The sequence below is a fragment of the Triturus cristatus genome, chromosome 9 (genome assembly GCF_964204655.1).
Source record: "Triturus cristatus chromosome 9, aTriCri1.1, whole genome shotgun sequence".
In the NCBI taxonomy this organism is placed as follows: Eukaryota; Metazoa; Chordata; class Amphibia; order Caudata; family Salamandridae; genus Triturus; species Triturus cristatus.
Window position 1 is genome coordinate 1,097,963,574 of NC_140592.1, and position 22,088 is coordinate 1,097,985,661.

Consider the following 22,088-nt stretch of genomic DNA (forward strand, 5'->3'; position numbering starts at 1 on the left):
TGAGCAGTTTCTAGTCGGTTACCCGTTAATCAAGCGCCATTTTGGTATGAAAATGTGTTACCTTTTACTTTTATGTCACCTCATATACATGCATCTTTTCTCTAGCCCTTTGTGGATCTCTACCTGTGTAGCTGAGCACCTCAGTTGTTTGAGTACTGGATGAGATTCAGGTGTAGAGTGAGGCCGCGGCATTGGAAGTTGCGTTGCTACATATATCATGGATGGGAGACATTCTCCCTCATGGAACGCATGTCCAGGATGAGTTTTTTTTGTGCTTGAATCATCTTTTGTGGCAGGTGGTTTGGTCACAGCATTGAGGGTTCAGGGATGACTCTGCTCATCTCAGGCTTACCCACACGGGCAGGTAGGTGTCCAGGTGCATGAAAGTGACAATGCAGCATGGTACAGGACACAAGGATTCTGACGCTGAGGCATGTCTCTATCTTTCTCCATCTCTCTGATGGGCAGTTCTTGTACTGGCAGGGGGTTGATGATGAAGGGGCAGGGGGTGTGAGTGTTCACCATTCCCTGTCAAACCTCTCGGCTTGTAACTTAATAGCTATATCTGAGCATGCTCTGGCCATCTAGCTTGTCTGTCTTTAGCAGCGGTAGAAGAGCAACTTTCCTCCTTCTCGGAGCGGGCGTGGTTTGTGTGGTGATGTCAACCGGGGGGAGATTAACTCAGAGTCTATCGTACAGACAGAAATAATGACAGAAAGAAGACTTTTGTTGGTGGTTTGTAGGCTACTGCAAATTTTTGTAATCTACCACCCATTTATGTAATGTTTGGGACTCTGGTCTCACTTAATAGGGAGACACAGGGTTTGCAGTTGGAGTGTGTTTCTGGTAATTGGCTCAAACACACATCCATGTTTGCTGGGGCACATGGTCTCTCCCATCGACTGCTAGATTAGAATAATAAGTAATTTGTAGTGTTAAACTTTGTTAGAAGCCTGGATCCAAAAAGCGCCTCCTGATGGTGTTGGAGTACTGTGTTTTAAAGTAAGAACATAAATAAAGTTTTGGAACTCTTAAAATGGGCATTCGCTCCTGCTTTCCTGTGGAGCATATGTTTGAAACAAGGCGCCAAAATAGCATGTAACACCGATAGAACGTGGGAAGGCTTGAAGGAGCATTTGAATGATGAAGAAAAGGCAGTTTTACTTTGTCCTACTTAAATATACACTTTTTACAAATTTTGGAATCTCTATCTATGCCCTGGCCCCTGACAAACTTATTTTTACCCCTAAATGTTGAATTTTGTAGGGGGTATTCTTCGTACCCTTTAGATACTATAAACTATATTGAGTGAAACATACCCTGTTTTTGTTAATGCTTCACAAAGTCAGCAGCTGCTTTTGCAGATCTGTGTGGTCTGAAGAGAAGGTAAGGAGGCTTTTCTTTAGCATGTCACTATATGACATGGCGCCAGGAAGAACTGGTTTAGAGGCTTGCTCTGAATTAAAGAAGGGTTTTAAAACCAACACTTGGGAATTTCTTGTTTAATAAGGTTGTAATGACTTTTTAACTTTGCGTTTGAATGCAATGGTATATATGGGCTTGCGATATTGGTTGGATTCTTCTTACTTGCCAGTTATTCCCAAGCTCTTACCATTAAACTGGTTATTTTGCTTACATATGATCAACAAAATCTCTGGTTTGTTGGCAATCAAATCAGGATAAGAGTGGCATAATTGCTATTACTTTTTCATGTGCCAATCACCTTCCGAGTTAACCCTTTGCCATTCTTTTGCTCCTCTGAGTTGTATTCATAAAAGTTGATGTATAAAACTGGACAAGTTTGCTTTCTCTCATTGATGGGCAGCAAGAGTGCAGCAACTTCTCTGCATCATCTCCGGAACTGTGGTCGAACTATTAAAACAAATTACTGATTTTGTGTAATATGTTTCAGAGCTTTAAGGTTTCCAGTTCCATGCATGAGTAGTTTCTTCAATCCAAGAATTTTATTTGAATTTCGTTTAGGCATAGGGTTATAACAAGTAAAAACTGTCTTGGATGAGCTACTCGCTCCTGGAATTGGGTAACTTGAGCTCTCTCATATTTGTATCACTTTAGGGTGGAGTCTTAAGGTCTGTAATTGGAAAAGTGTGAGATGCATAATGTGCTTTAGATATGTGAACTCTCCTAAAACTTAAGGTTAATTTTCCTCTCAACAGAGCACTAGCAGCTGTCCTTGTTTGATAACTTCTGCTGCATTGTTGTTTCAGGGAGTAATGGCGCTGGATTCCCCACATACCGGCATTGTGAACTACAGAGAGGTGGCTCGCGCCTACACAACAGATATTATAGAGGCTGGTGGGACTGTCCTAACTGAATTTGAGGTCAAAGGTATTGAAATGGTGAAGGAAAGCCCTGCAGATAGCTTAGAAGGTAAGGCGGATTTTCAGATCTTTTTAAGATTATTCAGTAAAATGCAAGATATGCCACTGTTCAATCTTAGACAATACTTCAAGGGTGCCTACATCAGGGGTAATGTCATCAGGAGGGTCATTCTATTGTAATTTTGCAGGTAAGTACTATATATTTATATTTCTGATGGATACTTCTACCTGTAGATTTCCACATTTTAAATATCCCAGGCAATTTTTCCATGGGGCTCCACATTGGTTGGGGTGCTGGCTCCATTTTGGTGCCTGAAAGGAAAAGCACCTCCACTGTAACTCTGACAGCATTACCTTTTTTCCACACCATCAGTGCGGTCCATCACAGATCCGCACAGTATAAATATTTGGTACTGGGGGTCCAAGCATGACAGATTGTGAGAGTCAGGCCATCAAGCTTTTTATGGCCTCTGCTTAGGATAGTCGACTGACCCGGAGTAAGTATCACCCAAGAATGAAGTCGCTGAAGTCACTGTCATCTAAGACCTTCCGATATAAACCCGACTAAGCGATGACACAACTATGAACACTTCTAGGTTTTCAAAGGTGAGTCAGCCAGTCACTCCCTATTTCTCAAGACTCTTTTTTTTTTTTTTTAAACCAAAATTGGTTGTTATACCCCCAGAGGTGGTGGCACCTGTGGTTCCTCTGGACCTGATGCCGACCCTGGGACCATCGATGCCTGCCTCCCCTTTCCTCACTCAGGCCTCAGCCCTACCTGGAGTTTCCTACTCTGGGACAGATCCTGCATTGTTTCACAAAGCTAGGTTGGAGCTGTTTTGTGGGGCAGTTGTACCCTCTTCAATGCCTTCAAACCCCAAGGGTCCTATGAACAGACCATTTAGGATGTTTGGGGCGAGTATTCCTTCACCTCCTTTTACTCCCTTCCTGTCATTGCTACCCATTTTCTTGCCTCGGTTTCTGATGCTGCCAACTTCTTCACCTCCAGTGCAGAGGCTGAAGCCATCTCAGGACTTGACTGTTCCAACAGTGTCTTCACCATCTCTACCAGCGGTAGATCGGCCTTTGCTGGCACGGGTGCCAATGCTACTAGCACCAGTTCTGACGCATGAGATGCCGAAACTGGCTGTAGCTCCTCCACCATTATTGGATCTCCCAGACCCTGTGCCCAGATCCACAATATGTGTGCAGAGTTTGGCAGAAGAACAAAATGTTTTTTAGGGCTCTGGTCCCTTAGACAGCCCAAGGCAGGGCACAGATGATGGGGATAGCCAATCAGTCTTCATGGTCCCCGATTTATGGGACTTAAGAGAAGCCAGTGGTTTAGATACCTTCCTAGAATTGTAATTACACTCCTCTCATATATCTCCTTCCACCAGAGTTCATGTCATGCTATACCATAGTACAGAAGACTGCTAAAGTTTTGGAATTGACATGGTTGTCTGTGGAGATAAAAGTGAACATCTTGACGGAAGTTCTACATCCCACGTCTCGGGGATCAGATCCATTGGTGCCCTTCAACATAACAGAACCAGTCATGACTGTGTGGGGAAAAAGGGGAATTTCTTAAATGGGCCACCAGTGAGGGCGCGTTACGGTATCAATGGGCGCGCAGACGCAACCACGATAAGGCGCTAGAAGCGGCAGCTGCATGGGAGGCGTTAGTACAGGCACTACGAGATTATGAACCGTATGCTGATGGCGGAGACCGAGTCGGGGATGAGGGGATAGCACCGTAACAAGCTGGGTACATCATATAACTCAACACATAGATATTCCTCGGAATGTAGGATACCAGAGGACAGAGGCGGCCACCTGAGTTGTTGGTGAGGACTGAGGGAGGGGGAGGGAATTTATAATTTTCATAGTGTTTAGGGGTAGGGTATTTGGTATAGAGGGGTTTTTTGTTTGTTTGACGCATAAGCTCTGGAGAGATTTACATGGCTTTGTATTATGCACTGTATGACTACCGGGGGTTTGTGATTAATCCTCGGGGAGCATGTGGAAAACAAGGCAAAAACAGTTTGTATGGATCTATATGTGGTTGTACAAAAAACCAATAAACTATGTTTACATTTTTTTTTAAAAAAAAGACTGTGTGGGGAATAACAAACCTCCGCTCTTGCCATATGTTGACTAGTGGCCAGGTGATATAGACTACCGTCAGACAAACCTGCTTCCCTATCAGCTCAACCCTCACCAGAAAACCTGCTAGTACAAGCATCTTGTTCCTCAGAGTTATCTCCTGGGAATGCTCCTTTTTGACAAGGAGCCAGAAGAAAATGGAACACTTTGCAAAAAAAGACATTTCTCAGCAGACCGTATCGCATTTAAGTGTCTTAATGACACCTATTTAATGGGTTGTTAATTCCATGCTCTGTGGCATATGGCTCAAATGGTTATCCCAAACCCAGTAGACATCCTGCAGGGATATTTTCTCTGAGCTTGTGCAGGGTGGTAAAGCTGCTGTAAGACAGTTCATTTAGTCAGGCATCGACATGGCTTATTCAGTAGCATGTGCAATGGGCACTTTTGTAGCTTTAAGGTGTCATGCCTGATTGCATAACTCTGGTTTCTTTACTGCCATTCAAGACACCCTGAAGACCTCCCCTTTGATCCTTCGAGGCAGTTAGGAGAAAAGGCAGTTTCGGCCCTTGAGACATTCAAAGACAGTAGAGCCACTGCTAAAATTCTAGGACTCCAAACCTTTCAGCGAGAATACAGACTATTTTGAAAATTTCTGAGTTTCGCCGAGGTTTCTCATTTCGCTGCAGCGGGCAAGGCCAGCAGCAACAGAACTTTGTTTAAACAGTACTGGGGTCATGGTAAGCCTAGAGACCGAGCCTTACCCCGTCCATATCTCTCGCCTATTCTTCTTCTCTTGCCACAACAGGGAAGCAGTGCTCCTTCCCTCTTGTCAGAGCACCTGGCACCTGTTGGAGATTGGGTATCGCCTTTCCACAAGCATGGGTAACCATAATTTCAGACCAATGGCCTTGCAGAGTATGCAAACAGGGTATGCTCTACCCTTCTAATAGGTCTCTCCACCCATTCCCCCTCTTCTTCCCTCCCTTCTGCAGACTACCTGTGCATTATTCAGCAGGAGGTAAACATCTTACTCCAGAAAAGAATTGGTGCAGCAAGATCAATAACTGGTGCGGGCTATTACTTCCAGTACCTTCTAGTCCTGAAGAAGGATGGTGGCCTTCATCCAGTCCTAGACCGTATGGTTTTGAACTGGTTCTTGTGCAAAGAAAGTCAAGATGCTGTCCCTGGATCAGGTGGTGCTATTGTTTCAAGCGCAAGACTCAATGTCCATCGGTTTGTAGGGCACATATTTTCACATACCGATTCTGTGATGGCACAGGAAGTACCTACGCTTCATTGTGGGATCCATGCATTACCAGTTTGCCCATTTGACTCGAGTCTTTCCAAAGGTGATGGCGGTAGTTACCGCCCACCTCAGAAGATAAGGAATTGCAGTTTTTCTATACATGGTCAACTGAAAGCTAGCACTCGAGAGATAGTGTTGCAGCACCTTCAGTATGTTATGTTATGTTGTTTTATAGAGTGCACTAATCACTGGTGAGGGTATTCAGGTGCATGAGCAGGTGTGTATGCATGTCATCCCGGCTGAGTTATTCGAATAGCCAGGTCCTCAGCTTCTTAAGGAACTCAAGAAGTAAGGATAAGGGTCTGATGTGTTGTGGAAGGTCATGCTATGCTTTTGGTGTGATGTAGCAGAACAAGCAACCTCCTGATCTGCTTTTGTGGATATGGGGGGGGGGGACGAGTGAGGCTGAGTGTACATGTCTAGTAGGCTGGTAAAGTGTATGCAATTGTTTAGGTATGTTAGTCCGGTGTTGTGCAGAACTTTGTAGGTGTACATGAGAAGTGTGAATTGGCTATGTTTGTGTATGAGTGACCAGTGGAGCTCGGTGAGGTGAGGTGAGATGTGGATGCGGCAGGGGAGGTTGAATATGAGTCTTGCGGCGGCGTTCTATATTGTCTGCATGCTGTGGCGGCCTTTTGAAAATCTTTCCTAGCATAGATAGGATGTTGAAGCAGGCACACTCACTGAGTTGACGTGTGCCGTCATCTTGAGTTTGTCATCCAGGATGATCCTCAGATTTCTGGCGTGGTCAGTGAGTGTTGGGTTTAAATCGATCGGCCACCAGGTTTCGTCCCTTGAAGAGGTCTTGTTACCAAAGACCAGGACTTCTGTCTTGTTGTAGTTGAGCTTCAGGCCATTGGTTCTCATCCATTCAGCTAACAATGTCATAGAGTTGGTGAAGTTGGTTCTGTTGGTGGTTGTCTTGTTCTTGAGGGAGTGAGAGAGTTTGGTGTCGTCAGCGTAGGATATGATGGTGATGCAGTGGGAGCTACAACTACAGCGCGGCTACTACCAAATTTATTCTCTGAAGACTTTTTTTGCCCTGGCAGGGTCCTTCTGCAACCTCCCCAAGAGGCCTAGGGGGTCAGGGTATTTTATTTTGTTTTACATTTTTTTGTGGGACTTTGCTCAAGCAGACTCCCAAGATGGCTGCCATCACTTTCTTGTTTGAAGTGTTGGCTGCCAATCCGATTTCAGCACGAGATTGGGAGGGTTTGCAGCGCTTTTGCGTCCCTACATATACACATTTGGATTTTCCTTCATATTTTAAAAACCAGCTGTTCGGGCTGTAGTTGTGTCTAAAATCTCAATGGGAATTAACATGGAGAAAACGTGTTTTTTTACCCCCTTTTTCTTGGCCCCGCTTGACGGAATACCACAAAACTTCTAAGACAGCAGCTGGAGTGAGTGTCATACTAGTTTTGTAAATTTTGCGAGAATGTGTCAAACTACGCCAAAGTTATTGGTAAATAACAAGGACGCTCTTCCCGTGAGTGTGTGTGTGTGTGTGTGTGTGTGTGTGTGTGTGTGTGTGTGTGTGTGTGTGTGTGTGTGTGTGTGTGTATATATATATATATATATATATATATATATATATATATATATATATGTGTGTGTTTATATATAATATACATTCACTGAGAAAAACCAAAGGTTACAGGGATGTTATTGTTAGGAAATGGAAAAAAAACATAGAAATTCATAGAAAAAAACCAAGGTTACAGAGACGTTATAGTTAGACTCATTTTTCACTCATACAAAATCAGAGAAATAACTCGCGCCCCACAATGCACTGCTTATGACCTCACATATTGCATTACTCAACCAAGTCACAAAATGGCTGCCAACACTTCCTGTGTTGGCAACCAATCAGATCTCAGCATGAGATTGGGAGGGGTCGCAGATCACCCTTGTCCCCATATATACAACTGAGAATTTCTTTACATTTCTCAGAAACTACTGAACAGATTTACACCAAATAACAAAAAGGCACATCCCTGAACTAACATTTACCTTCCTGCCAAATTTGGTGTAATTCCGTTCAGCAGTTCAGAGTGTAGCCATGTCTAAAGGTCCTTTAGGAATTAAAATGGGGAAAACGTGCTTTAAAGCACCCCCTTGTTCTTAGCCCCTCGCTTGATGGATCACCCTGAAATTTTCAAGAAAGCTGCTGCAGTGTCGTATTAGCTTTGAAAATTTTGTGAAGATTCGTCAAGCGGCGCCAAAGTTATTGGCAAAACAAAAAAATGCTTTTCCTATGGATACTAGGTCCTAACTAGAGTAGGTTTTATATATTTATATGTATGTGTGTATGTATATATATATATATATATATATATATATATATATATATATATATATTTCACTTAAAAAAACCATAGGTTTCACACAAGTTATAGTTAGCTGTACATTTCACTCGTAAAAAAACAATGAAATTCCACGTTATAGTTAGATCAGGTAACTATAACTTGCGCCCCCGCAATGCACTGCTGATGACGTCACATATTACATCACTTATGACATGGTCAGTGACATCACTCATGACATCCATGATGACATCTGAAATAACACATTGTGCATTGCGGTCGCGCAAATTATAGTTACCTGATCTAACTATAACGTGGAATTTCATTGGTTTTTTACGAGTGAAATGTACAGCTAACTATAACTTGTGTGAAACCTATGGTTTTTTAAGTGAATTTGCAAGGTTTTTTAAATGCTAATTCCTAACTATAACGTGTGTGAAACCTATGGTTTTTTCAGTGAATTTGTACGGTTTTTTAAATGCTAAGTTATGTATTTACTTTTAATTTTTGCGCGCACGGTGCGCTTCACGCACCGTGCACGTGCACGGAGCGCGCTTACAGATATATATATTGGTTTAAATGCTATTTTCTCAGGACCTACTGAACAGATTTACACCAGACCTGCAAAAGGCACATCCCTGACCTGAGGACTACCTCTCTGCCCAATTTCAAGTAATTCTGTTCAGCCGTTCGGGCTGTAGCTCGGACTAAAGGTCCTATGGGAAAATGCATGGGGAAAACGCGTTTTGGGACCCCCTTTTTTCTCAGCCCCCGCTTGACGAATCTCCCCGAGACTTTCAGGGTAGGAGCGGAGCGTAGCGCCCCATTAGTTTTGAAAAATTCGCGAGGATTCGTCAACCGGCGCCAAAGTTATTCCAAATAGAATGTTGCGGATTTCCTATGGAAACACGGTCCTAACTATAACTATCTACTGGCGACCGCCAGTAGATAATGTGTATGTATGTGTGTATATGTATATATGTATTGTGTGTGTAATGACATCTATATATATTTTTAAATTAATAATATTAAGATATACAAATGTAGTTATATGGGGTTATACTAATTGTGAAGTAAGAACTAGAGCTGTAAAGGCATGCAATATAAAGGTACTATCAATGTAAACACTTCTGTTAAAAAGTCGCGGCTGTAGTAACTCTCAGAAAGAGACTGGAAGCAGATAATGAAGAATCCGTCTTTATTAGTGAAGGACGTCCGTCCTGTCCGAGGTCAAGCTTGTAATGCCTATTACAATCTCCTTAACGGATCTCCCTTCAACCACCAACATTCAAGCATAAACCTAATTAGATCGCAAGAAAGCCTCGAGCATTGGTACGACTGCCATGCTCGTGACTACCTCGCGGAACACAATAATAGCAGGGAAACCCAATAACAAACAGGAAGAACCCGCCTGCACCTGACACACCTTTCCCCCCTTTAAAAAAAATAAAAACACCAAAAAAACAGAAAGGAAAAAAACATGGCTTAACTCGTAACATAATCACAAAATGTCATAGGAAGACTGTGAACCCTTGCACACTTGGAAGGAGCATTAGAGTTACTGGAAGGTGAAGTGTTCTGACTCACAATATTATCTTGTTCACTAACACCCAAGAAAACATTGGTGGCAGAATCTTCCAAACTGCTTATACCACCATTAAATAGTGAAATTCTATTTAAATTCCACACACTACCACCGTCCACCCTATCTGCATTTCTGAAAGTCTCTACAACCTTTTTAGGTGACGACCACTTCGGAAAACCCTTTAAAACCCCATCTTTTTTTCTTTATTCGCAGCAAGTCACCAATCTTAACTGTACGTTTACTTACAACATCATATCTTGTCTCATTATTTCCCTGTATGCTTCAACTCTGTGGCGCACCTTGGCATAATCAACATTAGTGAAATGACAACCCTTGCATATACTTTTCTTCAACCACCAAGGCACAAACTTGGTACTGGGCTTGCGTCCTCTCAAAAGTTCAAATGGGCTGACTAAAGTTACAGAGTTGGGTGAATTTCTGTTTGCCAATAACATGGCTTATAAAGTTTACGCTAATCCAAACCTCCTTTCACTGACAATTGGATAGCTTCTTTTACAACACAGTTAAATCTCTCAACTTGTCCATTTGCCTCAGGGTGGAATACTGCAATTCTTCTGTGTGTAATACCACATTTCTCATAGAAACACTCCATCTCTTTGCTAACAAATTGTGGCCCATAATCATTCACAACCTCTTGGGGAATACCTTCTCTGAAGTGACCTCCCTTACCATTTAACTTCAGGTCACTTTGAATAGTAATCAATTAACACAATGCCAAAAGCCTCTTGTTTGGGCAAAACAGCAAAAGGTACAATAATATCCAGGCCTAGTTTCTGCCACGGACCTACAGCAAAATCAACAGGCTGGGGTTCAGGACGAAAAGCCACAGCAGATTTGTCCCTAGATGCACAATTTGCACAGGCTCTGACAAAATGTTCCACACGTGTCAATACCTGGCCACCAAAATGACTCTCTGACACGTCTTCTCGTACAAGAAATACCTAAATGTCCCTCTTGGGCTATCGCTACAATGGTGTTCCTTAAGGCATAGGGAGGTACCATTTTATCACCCCTCACAAATATGTTATTTTCAATGGCTAACTCATCCTTCACTTTTGAATAGCTCATCATTTCACCAGACAATTTTCTTTCTTCTGGCCGTCCTTTTAGAATATACTCTTTCACTTTGTTTAAAGCCAAATCCTTTCCTCTTGTAAACTGGCTTGTACATTGCATACCAAATTCATATCTCATGAAGTGAAAGCAACTTCGCAATCTTCTTTCTCAATGTCTTTTAGATTAGACACAGGAGGAGGAAACCTAGACATGCAATCGGCATGTACATTCGCTTGACCTTTTACATATTCCAATTGATATGGGAAGCTTTGCAACCTAGAAGCTAATCTTGCTAAACGTGCGGACATAGTGCGTCCACCACCTGGTGCCATCATATACACAAGGGGCTTGTGGTCAGTTTTTATAATGAATTTGGTGCCCCATACAAATGTCCTAAAATGTTCAGCACCCCAAGTGCATGCTAGGAGTTCCCTCTCTAAGACGGAGTAATGCTTCTCTGCATCTCTCAAAGCTCTAAATGCGTAGGCCACAATCCATTCTTTTCCGTTGTCCCTTTGGATTAATACTCCCCCCCCCCCCCCCCCCCAACCAGTACTGCTAGCATCAACCATAATAATACACTGTTTTCCACAAACAAATGGTTTTAAACAAAGAGGATTCACAATAAATTATTTTAAAGTACTGAACGCAGTTGACCTATCATTTGACCAAACAAATTTCAATTTTTTCTTGAGAAGGCACCTGAATGGGTCTAATTTGGATGCATAATTAGGAATAAACTTGCCATAAAATTCATCCATTGGGCTTTGCAAGCGTGGGTTCGTATCCCATCCTCGTCGCTAGTGTTAGAAAGTCGCTGTTGTAGTAACTCTCAGAAAGAAGAGGCAGGAAGCAGATAATGAGGAATCGGTCTTTATTAGTGAAGGACGTCTGTCCAGTCCGAGGTCAAGCTTGTAATGACCATTACAACCTCCTTAACAGATCTACCACCAACATTCAAACATAAACATAATTAGATCATGAGAAAGCCACGAGCAATGGCACGAGTGCCATGCTTGTGACTACCTTGTGGAACACAATAATAGCAGGGAAACCCAATAGCAAACAGGAAGAACTTCCGGTGTAAAAAAGACAATGTAATGACTCCCAAGGTAGTGGTCACTGTTGTAACAAGTGTCAATCAATTGGAAGGTTGGTAGGGATGTGTCAATCTCATCTACTTGTACATGTGAGACATGGTTTTCTTTTCAAAAAGGAAAAATGCAACTGAAACATATAATGTATTTATTTTTAGGGGAGATATGAAGCAAGTTCATATTACTGTGCCTAAGAAATAAAGTGTATCCAATTATGTAAGTGCATGAAAGAATACATGTATTTATACATAAACACTAGAGGCCACTATTTCCTTCCACTAACTATGGTGAAGACTGTTTGCAATTATAGGCTACCCTAACAATATTCTGTATTTCTTATTTTTCAGGGATGAAATATCCAGTTATGGTTCGAAACTCAAAGGTAAATGAAAACAAATGTTTATCTTTTCTTTCTTAAAACGGTTATGGTCAGACAATATTGTATGTGTAATCTTGTTTTGAAGGCCTTTGAAAAGTGTTATAATTTTATTGAGGACTGGGGATGAAACTAGGGCCAGCAGAAGAAGAAATCTGCTGAAGCACAAGCCACAGACATAGTGAGTTGGTTCAAAATAACCCGTTTAAGCTACCCCTTGGAGTGAGAATTAATAAAAGGGTTGTTCATATTACAGAAATATTAGGAAACTTGTTGTGGTCTATATTTTTCTGTAAATAACACCAGGGACGGTGGGTGAGATTTTAAAGTGGTGGGGCGCAAACGAATTAGCATACAGCACCGTAGCGACCGAGCGCAGTGAGCGAGCCCTAACCCCAAAAGGTTGGTTTTGGGGGGTTACCACCCCCCCCAAAGAAAATTTTGAAAAAAAAGAAGAATCGTGCATTTTCAAGCAAATTTGAGAAAGCAGGAAGGTTAATAAAGCAATTGTGAAAGTGCAGTTATTACATTAATAGATGGCATAACATAGGTAGCTGCCCAGGGAGCCAGACTTTCAGGGGACCACTGATAGAGCCAACTCTGTTCTGCAGAGAGCCTTGTCCTGATGACCGTGAATAATTATTAAATAGATTTTTTTTAAATATCGTTTTCCTTTAATATATTTGTTAATGTGGTTGATGTATGATTTTCTATTACAACATTTTCAGAGAAAGTGTATGTTTGTGCTTCATGCAACATCTATAAAAAGTTGCTTTTAGATCAAAACAGGTCCTCAGATATGAGAAATGGCAGGGTGTCACGGAGACTACTTTCAGCAATATCAGTGAGCTGCTGCTGCTATGTTACAATACTGAAAACCCAAGTCACTGTCCTTGAATATTAGATGTAAACGTAACACATGTGGAGTTTGGACGATTTTGCCGGTGCACTGACAGTGACCTGGCCAAAGAGGGCAAGAAAGAGCTAATATTGGATCATAAATTCAAAGGGTTCCGAATAGGTGCCCCCAAAATACGTTTGACACAAGGCCGCCAAATCCCTTAAGATGTCCATGAACCAAGCAACCATTCCCATTGTAAACCGTTGCTTAAGAGCAGTGTGGGCAGTTCCTAGATAAGACACCCCAGGTACCTGAACATTTGAGATATGTTGAGTGACCGAGGTGGCCTCCACTGCTCTCGCTATCTCAGCGCATCACCTTTACACCCAAATGAGCCTTCTCCAACTACACGCACAGTAGATCACATGCACGCGAACTTTGAACTGTCATGGACAAGGGTATTTCTCAGCACTCAGTGTGTCCCAGGCACGGCTGCCCCACCACTCGGAGGCCCATCCAGCTCACTCACTGCTCTCCATGAAAATGATGCTTGTAACCGCTGCTCTGCATCAGGGCTGCCCAACTTAACACGCATCTGCATACAACGTACCTCAGTGGACTTGATCAACATGTTCATGGGTTATTCTGAAAAATCACGCTGAAACGTCCCTCCTGAAACCACTTTGGACACCCTTGCCTAGAACTCTAATCTCATCCTACTACTCGGTAGCGGCTTCCTATAAAGAATGAATATAAAAAAAATAAACAGTACACACCCGTAAGACTACACTCTCTCTCCTGGGCCCAAATGTACTAAGGTTTTGCTCACTCCACCTGTTTCTTCATGTGTGAAATGAAATGAAATGAAAAAGGATTTCTAAAGCGCATGGTTGCCCTCGAGCGTCCCAGCGCTTTCTTCATGTGTAAGGAACATTACTTCACTTGCATGTCAAACAAATGTATATAAATAAAGTATGGAAAGAGAACTTAAGTAAAGACAGCAGGCCATTTAAAAACTCCCCTCTGCCTGCCTCACCCCCCTGCTAACCCTGCAGTCTTCCTCTGCCACCTCTCCTCCTATGCCCTGGTGGCAGATAGCTCCCTCATACAACTGAGAACCCTTGGGCACGTCTGCAGCTAACCCCCCTGGCAGAAGGCGCCTTCGGCAGCCACTGAAGGGCTGACGAGGGCAAGATGTAGCTGGCATGCCTAGAAACATCCATTTTTTAGAGGGTTTTGAATTTCCTTTGTCTCTCCGCTTACGAGAAGGCCTCTACAGTCGGTTCACCCTCTTGCGCACCGGAGCCCGTCGTTTATTTTTAATGTACCCATTTACTTTATTTGCGATGGCTGCCCCCAACCACATCCAGCCTGTGGATGTACCCCGGATCTATAACGCTGATAGTTGTGATTGCTTCCTCATGTATACAATTTCATTCACCATGACCAGTTCCTGTTCAACTTCGAATCTTTACCAATATAACCAAACAAAATTTGCATTTATTTTAAAAAAAAGTCAGAAAAGATGAACAGAGTTCCCAGAAGTTTTATATCATATGACCTACTGAAGAAGGGGCCCAAGCAGTCCCGAAATCTAACAACCAACAGTACTGCCTAAGAGAGCAATAGCCATAGGTGATTTTTTCATTTTAAAGTTATTCATGTATTTGCCTTCTGGTAACAATTATATCTCTCTACTCCTGGAAGCACAAACAGGGCTTAACTGATAGCCAGCTAAGCACCACTACAAAAGCAGCGTAAGCAGAATACAATGGAAGAAAACTGCCCCAAAACTGTTTCGGGAAAATGCTCCCCGTGTCTACTTAAATTCTCGACTTTTTGTTTTGGATTCAGGAATTGCTCCTCTGGGCTGTAGGAGAAGTCACGAGAGCCTGCCCCGAGGGTTTATCTCCCAGTAGAGAGGTTGTGACAACAAACTGTGTTTGTGTGTGTGTGTTAGCGGGATGTGGGAGCAGCCAGGCCGTGTTGTTACTCCACGGATACAGCCAGACTGGGCGGGGAGGTAGGCCTGCAGACTGCACAGGCCTCAGTGCACAAACACTGTTTTATCAACAAGCATAACAACTGGGGCGGGGAAACTCCATCGATTCACTCCGATCTTGCTCAATCCCACACCGAGGCTTGCCTTAACCCACAGCACCTCCAGGCCCTCACCTGCCAGGCATTTAACTTGAGCGTCATGCATCGCTTTCCGACAACAACAGGGCTGCCAGGAATCTGGTTTTGTTAACACGGCCCTTTGCTGAAAGGTGTGTCTTGGGGGTACAGTTCACCCCGAAGTCAAAGAGGTAGGTGACGAGTTATTGTGGCGTCTGTTATGCCCACAGCTGTCAGGTGTTGTATCCTGTTGCAGGCACTTAAGAAAGCATTGTCCAGCGGGTGCATACTTTACAGAGCCCAGGCAGCGTTAGCAGAACATTCTTACGAGCAGTGTCGAGCAGTGTCATTTGCAAATGGAGCGACAGCCTTCTTTTAAAGGAACAACCATTTGCTTGAACGTCTCAAACATTCAAAGGTTATTTATTGGTCAAGTAAAAAAAACCACAAATATGGCGTTTATCATAGAGGTCACCTGTGCAATGGCCGGTTCAAATGGAGGGAGTGCAGACTAGGTCCATCTGTGCACTATTTGCAAGTTGGAATCCCCAAATCCTCCTAGAGTTATTAGCCAGGGTAGTGCATGTAAGTTCCACAATACAATTTATTTCGCCTTTCCTTACACCGAGCAGGCAGATTTGACAATAATGGCTGCTTCAACAAGTGTGAAACTGCCTCTTAAGTACAGCACTGACAGTTGCGGCTCGCGGGGTGTCGCGCGCGGGGGGGGGGGGTGTATCGCGGAGGTGGGGGGGGGGGGGGGGGGTTTGAAATAAAATTTAAAAATCCTACCTGAGCAGGTCGGTCCGCTGCCTCGGGTCCGTTGGCGCAATGGCGCCTACACTCGGGAACAGCCACGCACACATCACTGACTGCTTGCAAGTGGGCGTGCAAAACCCTCTCAGCCAATCCTGGCGCTGCTGGCAGCGCCAGGATTGGCTGGGGCACGTTTTACACTCCGCCCGCCTGCCCATTAGGAGACCGAGGTTTGAGCCTTTGCTCAAACCTCGCTCTCCTAATGGGCATGCGCCAGAACTGCAAACACAAGTGCGCATGACTGGGCACGGTGCGAAAATTCGTCCTCCGTCCCCACTCATGCGCACTTGTGCATTGTGCTGCTCCATGCCCCTGGTGACGGTCTGACTGCATGTCAGTCAACATGACGCCGGACCGCCCACGGGTGGTCTGACCTGATGTCATGCTGACTGACATAATTGTCAGTTGTTTATCTGTAAGAGAGGCACGCACACTGCCACGGTACGGAGGTGTTGCTTGCGTTATTAACACTTGTGAGGACGTCTGACCAGCCGCGGGTCCAAGCAGGGCTGGCTGGTGGGGCTACGCCCCTACGCCCCAATGGACGCACCGCGGCTGAGTAACACTGTATATGTCATCAAGGGAATCTTAGATGTGGTGATTCTTGGAGGGTGAATGGCTGGAAGAGAAGGAGCTGAGGAAATGACACGAACAGTGTTCTTTGCCTGTTCGTTGTTGGAGAAATAAATACAACTTGATCACAACCTGGAGTGAAGTGTATCTTTGGATCATAACACTGGCGACAAGTGATTTTCACGTAGCTACCACTAGAACAACGTTTCTAGATTTTAAGACCCTAAGGGGCATTTTTATGAGAGTCTTGCGTCATGCTTGCACCACGCAATGTGGTACATGCATGATGCAAACCTATAAGTCATATTTTCGAAGTCACGCAAAGCCACTTTGCGTGACTTTAAATGGCTTCAAAAATATGGAGTAATGCAATGCATCGCAAATCGCTATGTTGTATTACTCTGCGCAAGGGAGACATTTCATGGGCGCTGCACGGGTGTTCCCACGCAACTCCCATGGTGTTTGATGCTTTCCCAGATTGACCAAACCTGGTAAACCTAGGAGAGCGCAAAAGGATACACTTTCCCCGAAGAGGCGTAACAAGGCGAAACATCTTTTATTTTTTTTTCCTGAAGGAGGAAAATGCCTTTAAGGATTGTTTTCGTGTAGGGAAGTGCCCCTTGCAATCCTAAATACAATGCAGCCACCCATGCACCATGGTGCAAGGGTGCCTGCATTGGCACCAGGTATTGTGCGCAAGGGAAAAAGACAGTGGTGCGCCATATGCCTTAAATGCTATTCATTCCTGCCCTTTGCCTGTGATGCAAGGCAGCACAGCAAGGTGACTTGCTACACTGCCCTGTGCCACAATCTTCATAAATATGGCCCAAGTGTTTATTTTGTGCTTGGAATAGTCTATCACAATTGTGGTAATAAGGAGCAAAGAAATATCTCCAAGCGTACATGGCCGGCACAGTTTAATGATGTCAAGAAATGAATGGCTGAGGGCTAGCTTTAAAGCTTAGAGTTAACATTTAAGCATGAGATGGGCGCTGGATCTAATTTTCTTACTCGCTCTCCTCTGGGGGTATCTCTGTAGCATAGAACACGGAGAGCATCTCGCTAGTCCGACGTCATCACGCTGTAGCGATTTGCCAATAGTAACGGGCAACGTTGTGACGTGTAAGCACCAGAAGGTGTGGCTCCGACCCTTAGCTAGTCTTTCCTACACTGATCAAGCATGTTCCGGATAATGTTTGCTTGTGTCAGACACAGGGGTGCATCTGCAGGAACAGTGAGTTCACAGAACTCCGCATTATCAAGGTATTTCCAATTAAAATTATTTGTTTTTAGTTTTGCCAGTATACTGTCTCCTCTTCTGGCATTTTTAAAGACCAGGTGAATGCTACCAGTGGACATATATAACTTTTGAGCTTTAAAAGAACCTATTTTGAACAGGCAAAGAAAAATAATGGCATGCATATATTAATGGTTACTGGATTGACTTATGTGAAGCACCTCCCAATCTAGAGTGACTGCAATAATTATTGCTTCCAGCAGTAAGGATATTTGTTATTTTACCTTATTTTAAATTATTGTTTTAATGTATTATGTTGGTTGTTTTAGTTAGTTATTATGGATAAGTTACAGTTGCGCTTCAAACAGAATCATGCCAGCTGTAAGTATGGCCTCACACCCACAATTTCCCTCAGAAGCTGTGGACCGTATCTTGCCATGCAAAAAACGTTTTGACTCATATCTGATCACTATTGGTGGTGAAGAGGTTCTCCTGCAAGGAAACAAAGAGTTTTGTTACACATTTTGGGCAACGAAAGTCGCAACATCTATGAGAGCTTAATGAGCTAGCAATAGGTAATGGTGAAGGTGAATTGAGGGATATTTTTGACATGTCCATGACCATGTTAAAGAGACATTTTGGCCCAAGGATCAATGAATTATTTTTAAGAAACAAGGTCCCATTCAATTTAAAGATAGGTATAATCTCACAATTTTCCAATCAAAAATTGGATTATATGTTTTATTCAAAAAATGATTCAGATATAATACAATTGCTACGAACCAAAATACATGTGGTGAAATAAGTGAGCAGCCCGTGAGTTGTAAAAGGAAATCAGCCGATTTCCTAGCCGCAGGCAAGTGACTTAAAATGTGACTTTTTGTGTTTGTGAGAATAAAGGTTATTGAAAGTCAGAATTGAACAACATCTCGTACTCAAATAATCAAAGGATCAATGTGGTAATGGAAAGACACAAGTTCTTTCACTAGAACTCTGTTTGGATGAGAAGGTAGGGAACTATAAAGCCTTAATTAAGAGCCTTTAACGCAGTGTGATTTAGGAGATCTTACTGATTCCTTAATAAGGGGTCAGTTAGTATGTTGCACGAATGACCCTAGAATGCAGGAGAGAATTTATGGACGTGTATAAACTGAGCAGTGCCAATAGTAAGACAGGTGGTAGTTTAACTAAAGACATCAAGATAAAGTGTTAGATGTGGTAACATGAACCATCTCTCGAACAACCCTGTTTGTTTTAAAAGGACTTTGAGAGGGGCGTGGCCAAGATGGTGGCAAGGTAGGATGCTTGATTTCTGACTCCTGCCCGTCGTCCGCCCGTCTCAGCATAGCACGGCTCCCCAGGGGCCCGAGCAGCGTGATCCGGGCCCATAAACTTTGGCTGCACACACCGGACCCGGTTTGAGCCCGGAACTTGACCTGCAGAGGCGCCCATGGGAGCAGGAGTGGCAGCACCGGGAGACAGACCCGGCCGTCCCACGCCAGGGCGGCCCCGACAACGCAGTGGTTCGGGCCCGTACCACGGAGGCCGGCGTCCTTTCTCCCGGCGTCCTTTCTCCCAGCGCCCTTTCATCGCCCCATCGGTCTGCTGACCTGCTGGCAATGCAGTGATTTGGCCGACGGAACAGTGACGATTGCTGGACCGCTCACTGGAGAGGCCGAGACAGACTCTTGCAGTAAGAGCCATCCGCTGTCCCCGCCGAGGGTGGAGAGACTTCCTTACAGTAGCGATATCCCCGGGCACCCACCGAGGCTACAGGCAGGGCCAACGGGACCGGCGACTAACACTGCACACAACGCGTGGAACGAGGCCCAGGCCTACCTGGCGCCCTAGGCCGCATCGATCCCCGGTCTGGGGTGAACCCAGGCCTGTCAAGGTCATGAGCAGAACGGGGACAGGCTACGCAAGCCCGCGGGCTCGGGGGAGGCACTATTCTTGCCTCAATCGGCCCATTGATGCAATCGTTCGCCCTGCATAGCAGCCAGCTAGCCCAGCCGTCCACGAGGCACTGGAGCGGACGCCATCCACTGCCCTGCATGAACCGCTGAGGTGTCGGTTTCCGGACCGCGCTGGCGGCGTAGAGAGAGCCCCAAGATCAACGGAGACTGATGCGGTCCGGATGTGGCTCTGAGACGCCACCACAGCAGCTACGAGGTGCCCGGTGCCCGGCCTGAGAGATGCAACGACTGGACGGCGAGGGCTGGGTCCACTGCAGTTACCGGGCCCTGCCTAGAGGATTTGGAGGGGGGGGGACTGCCTGCTCCCTGGGCTCTTCACCAGCGTCATTGTTCGCACTCGGCACCTGCCCTGTGTGGGACCCCAAGAACGTTACTGAGGCCCACGGCTTCCCTGGACTGACCGTAACGGTCCCCCCGTCAGGTACAGCAAGGGCCTGTATTGACAGACGCAAACAGAGAGACTGGATGGGGAGTGACAGGATCTTTGCAACTGGAGACACCACTAGAGTCCGGGGACAAAGGGATACCGGCGAACAGCGCATCAGCTCCTTCCCTGGCAGGACACAGCAGGAGCATAATCACAAGAGGCGACATCGACTGGAAGAGGCTGTAATCAGCGCGGTCTCTGCCTGGATGGTGGCGCCGCCTTTAGACTGGCAATAAAGAGCCATTATCGCTTCGAGGGAGACGGTGAAGAGATCCTCCTTGACCGGCAGAGGCGGCCGTCTCACTGGAGGTACCTTCTTTGACCCTCGGCCCACACCAGCACCCGCCGGCTGGAGATTGAAAGAATGTCCAAAGCCAGAACCAACAAAGTGAAGCCCCTCAAAGACTTCTTTGGCAGCTCGCAATCCATACCAAATATGGCAGCCGCGACTCCCGAGACTGAGGCAGCGAAGTGCCCACCGACCACCGGAGATGAACCAATCACAAAAGCCTTCCTTGAATCACTGTTCCTCACTCTTAGGGAGGACATTCAATCAGTAAAGACTGAATTTGCCGCAGAGATCAGACATACGCCGGGATGTGGACAGCGTGGGAGAACGGGTTGCTTACCTTGAGGAGAAAAGCGACGCCACGGTATCGGACATAACCATACTCCAACAAGAGGTTATCTGACTCCAGGACAAAAACGTCGGCATTCAGACTCAGATGGAAGATCTAGAAAACCGATCCCGAAGGCACAACATCTGGATCCGCGGGGTCAAACCCTCAGATGACACCCGCGACCTTTTCGCTTTCACCCAAAGCCTCTTTCGCCACATCTTGGGGGACGCGCATGATTCTACCGTTGTTTTGGATAGGGCACATAGATAGGTCCACCCCGAGCCACCAATGCTCTGCCAGCAGACATCTTGGTATGCGTCCAGGACTTTAAGACCAAAGAGGCCACTCGCTAAAGCGAGATCCCTTCATCCCATTTTAATCCAAGGTCACTCTCCGATACTGTTTCAGGACTTGGCCCTAATCACATTGCAAAGACGCCGTCAGTTTCGACCGGTGACTGAACACCTCCGACAACAAGGGATCTCATTCTCCTGGGGACATCCCTTTCGCCTCATTTTTCGCCATAATGGGAAGCTCCACCAGATCCGTTCGTTCATAGAAGCCTGCCGCCTACTGGGCCTAGTGGAGCCTACTGAGGATGACTATGACCGCAGCACCACCTCAAGACCCCACGTATCCCCGTCGGGGTGGCAACGACAAGGCAGGCGACGGCGTCCCAGGCGCCCGCCCAAATCCGAGATCGCCAGAGGTCAGCAAGCAGCCCTTACTGCGGCCACCGAAGCCCTTGCCGGAGAAGATTCGACTGCCAGACCCCCTACTTGCATCCTTGCTGGTTGCGGGGGGACGATGGGGAGGAGCGGTCCCTCCTCTTGGCCTCACGAGGGCCCCCATTTGGTTGACTGACCAGTCGTCCTGGGACAGCGGACTATTTTTGCTACTCATATTTGTTAGAACTGTTCCCTGTTGGGAACAAATTATGGGGACTTTTTCCTTCTGGGGTTTTGTTTTTTTTCTTCCATTTTTCCCCCTTTTCATTTTTTTCCCGGAGTCCCCCTCCACATCTCCCTTCCTCTCCCTGGTGTGGATTATCGGATGACCCGGCACAGCCCCCGCCTCTTAGTATTGCTCGCATAGCTTGCTCACAATACGCTCACTATAGCCTACACTTTTCCCCGTACACTAGATGTCAAGTAGACTGCTTAAGATTCTGACCCTCAATGTCCGGGGCCTCAACAATTCCATCAGGCGTAGGGCTGTCCTAAATTATTTGGAACACTCCACCGCCGATATCTGTCTCTTACAGGAGACACATTTGCTGCAC

The 22,088-nt window shown here is 45.2% G+C and overlaps 1 protein-coding gene across 1 annotated transcript in view; it reads left to right on the top strand.

Annotated features, from left to right (window-relative positions):
* Positions 1-22,088, top strand: part of L2HGDH (L-2-hydroxyglutarate dehydrogenase) — a 158,666-nt gene that overhangs the window by 59,165 nt on the left and 77,413 nt on the right. Inside the window, exons 5-6 of the mRNA XM_085626998.1 lie at positions 2,229-2,391; positions 12,170-12,204. Of these exons, the coding sequence (XP_085483124.1) occupies positions 2,229-2,391; positions 12,170-12,204 (198 nt within the window). The remainder of the gene's footprint in view (positions 1-2,228; positions 2,392-12,169; positions 12,205-22,088) is intronic.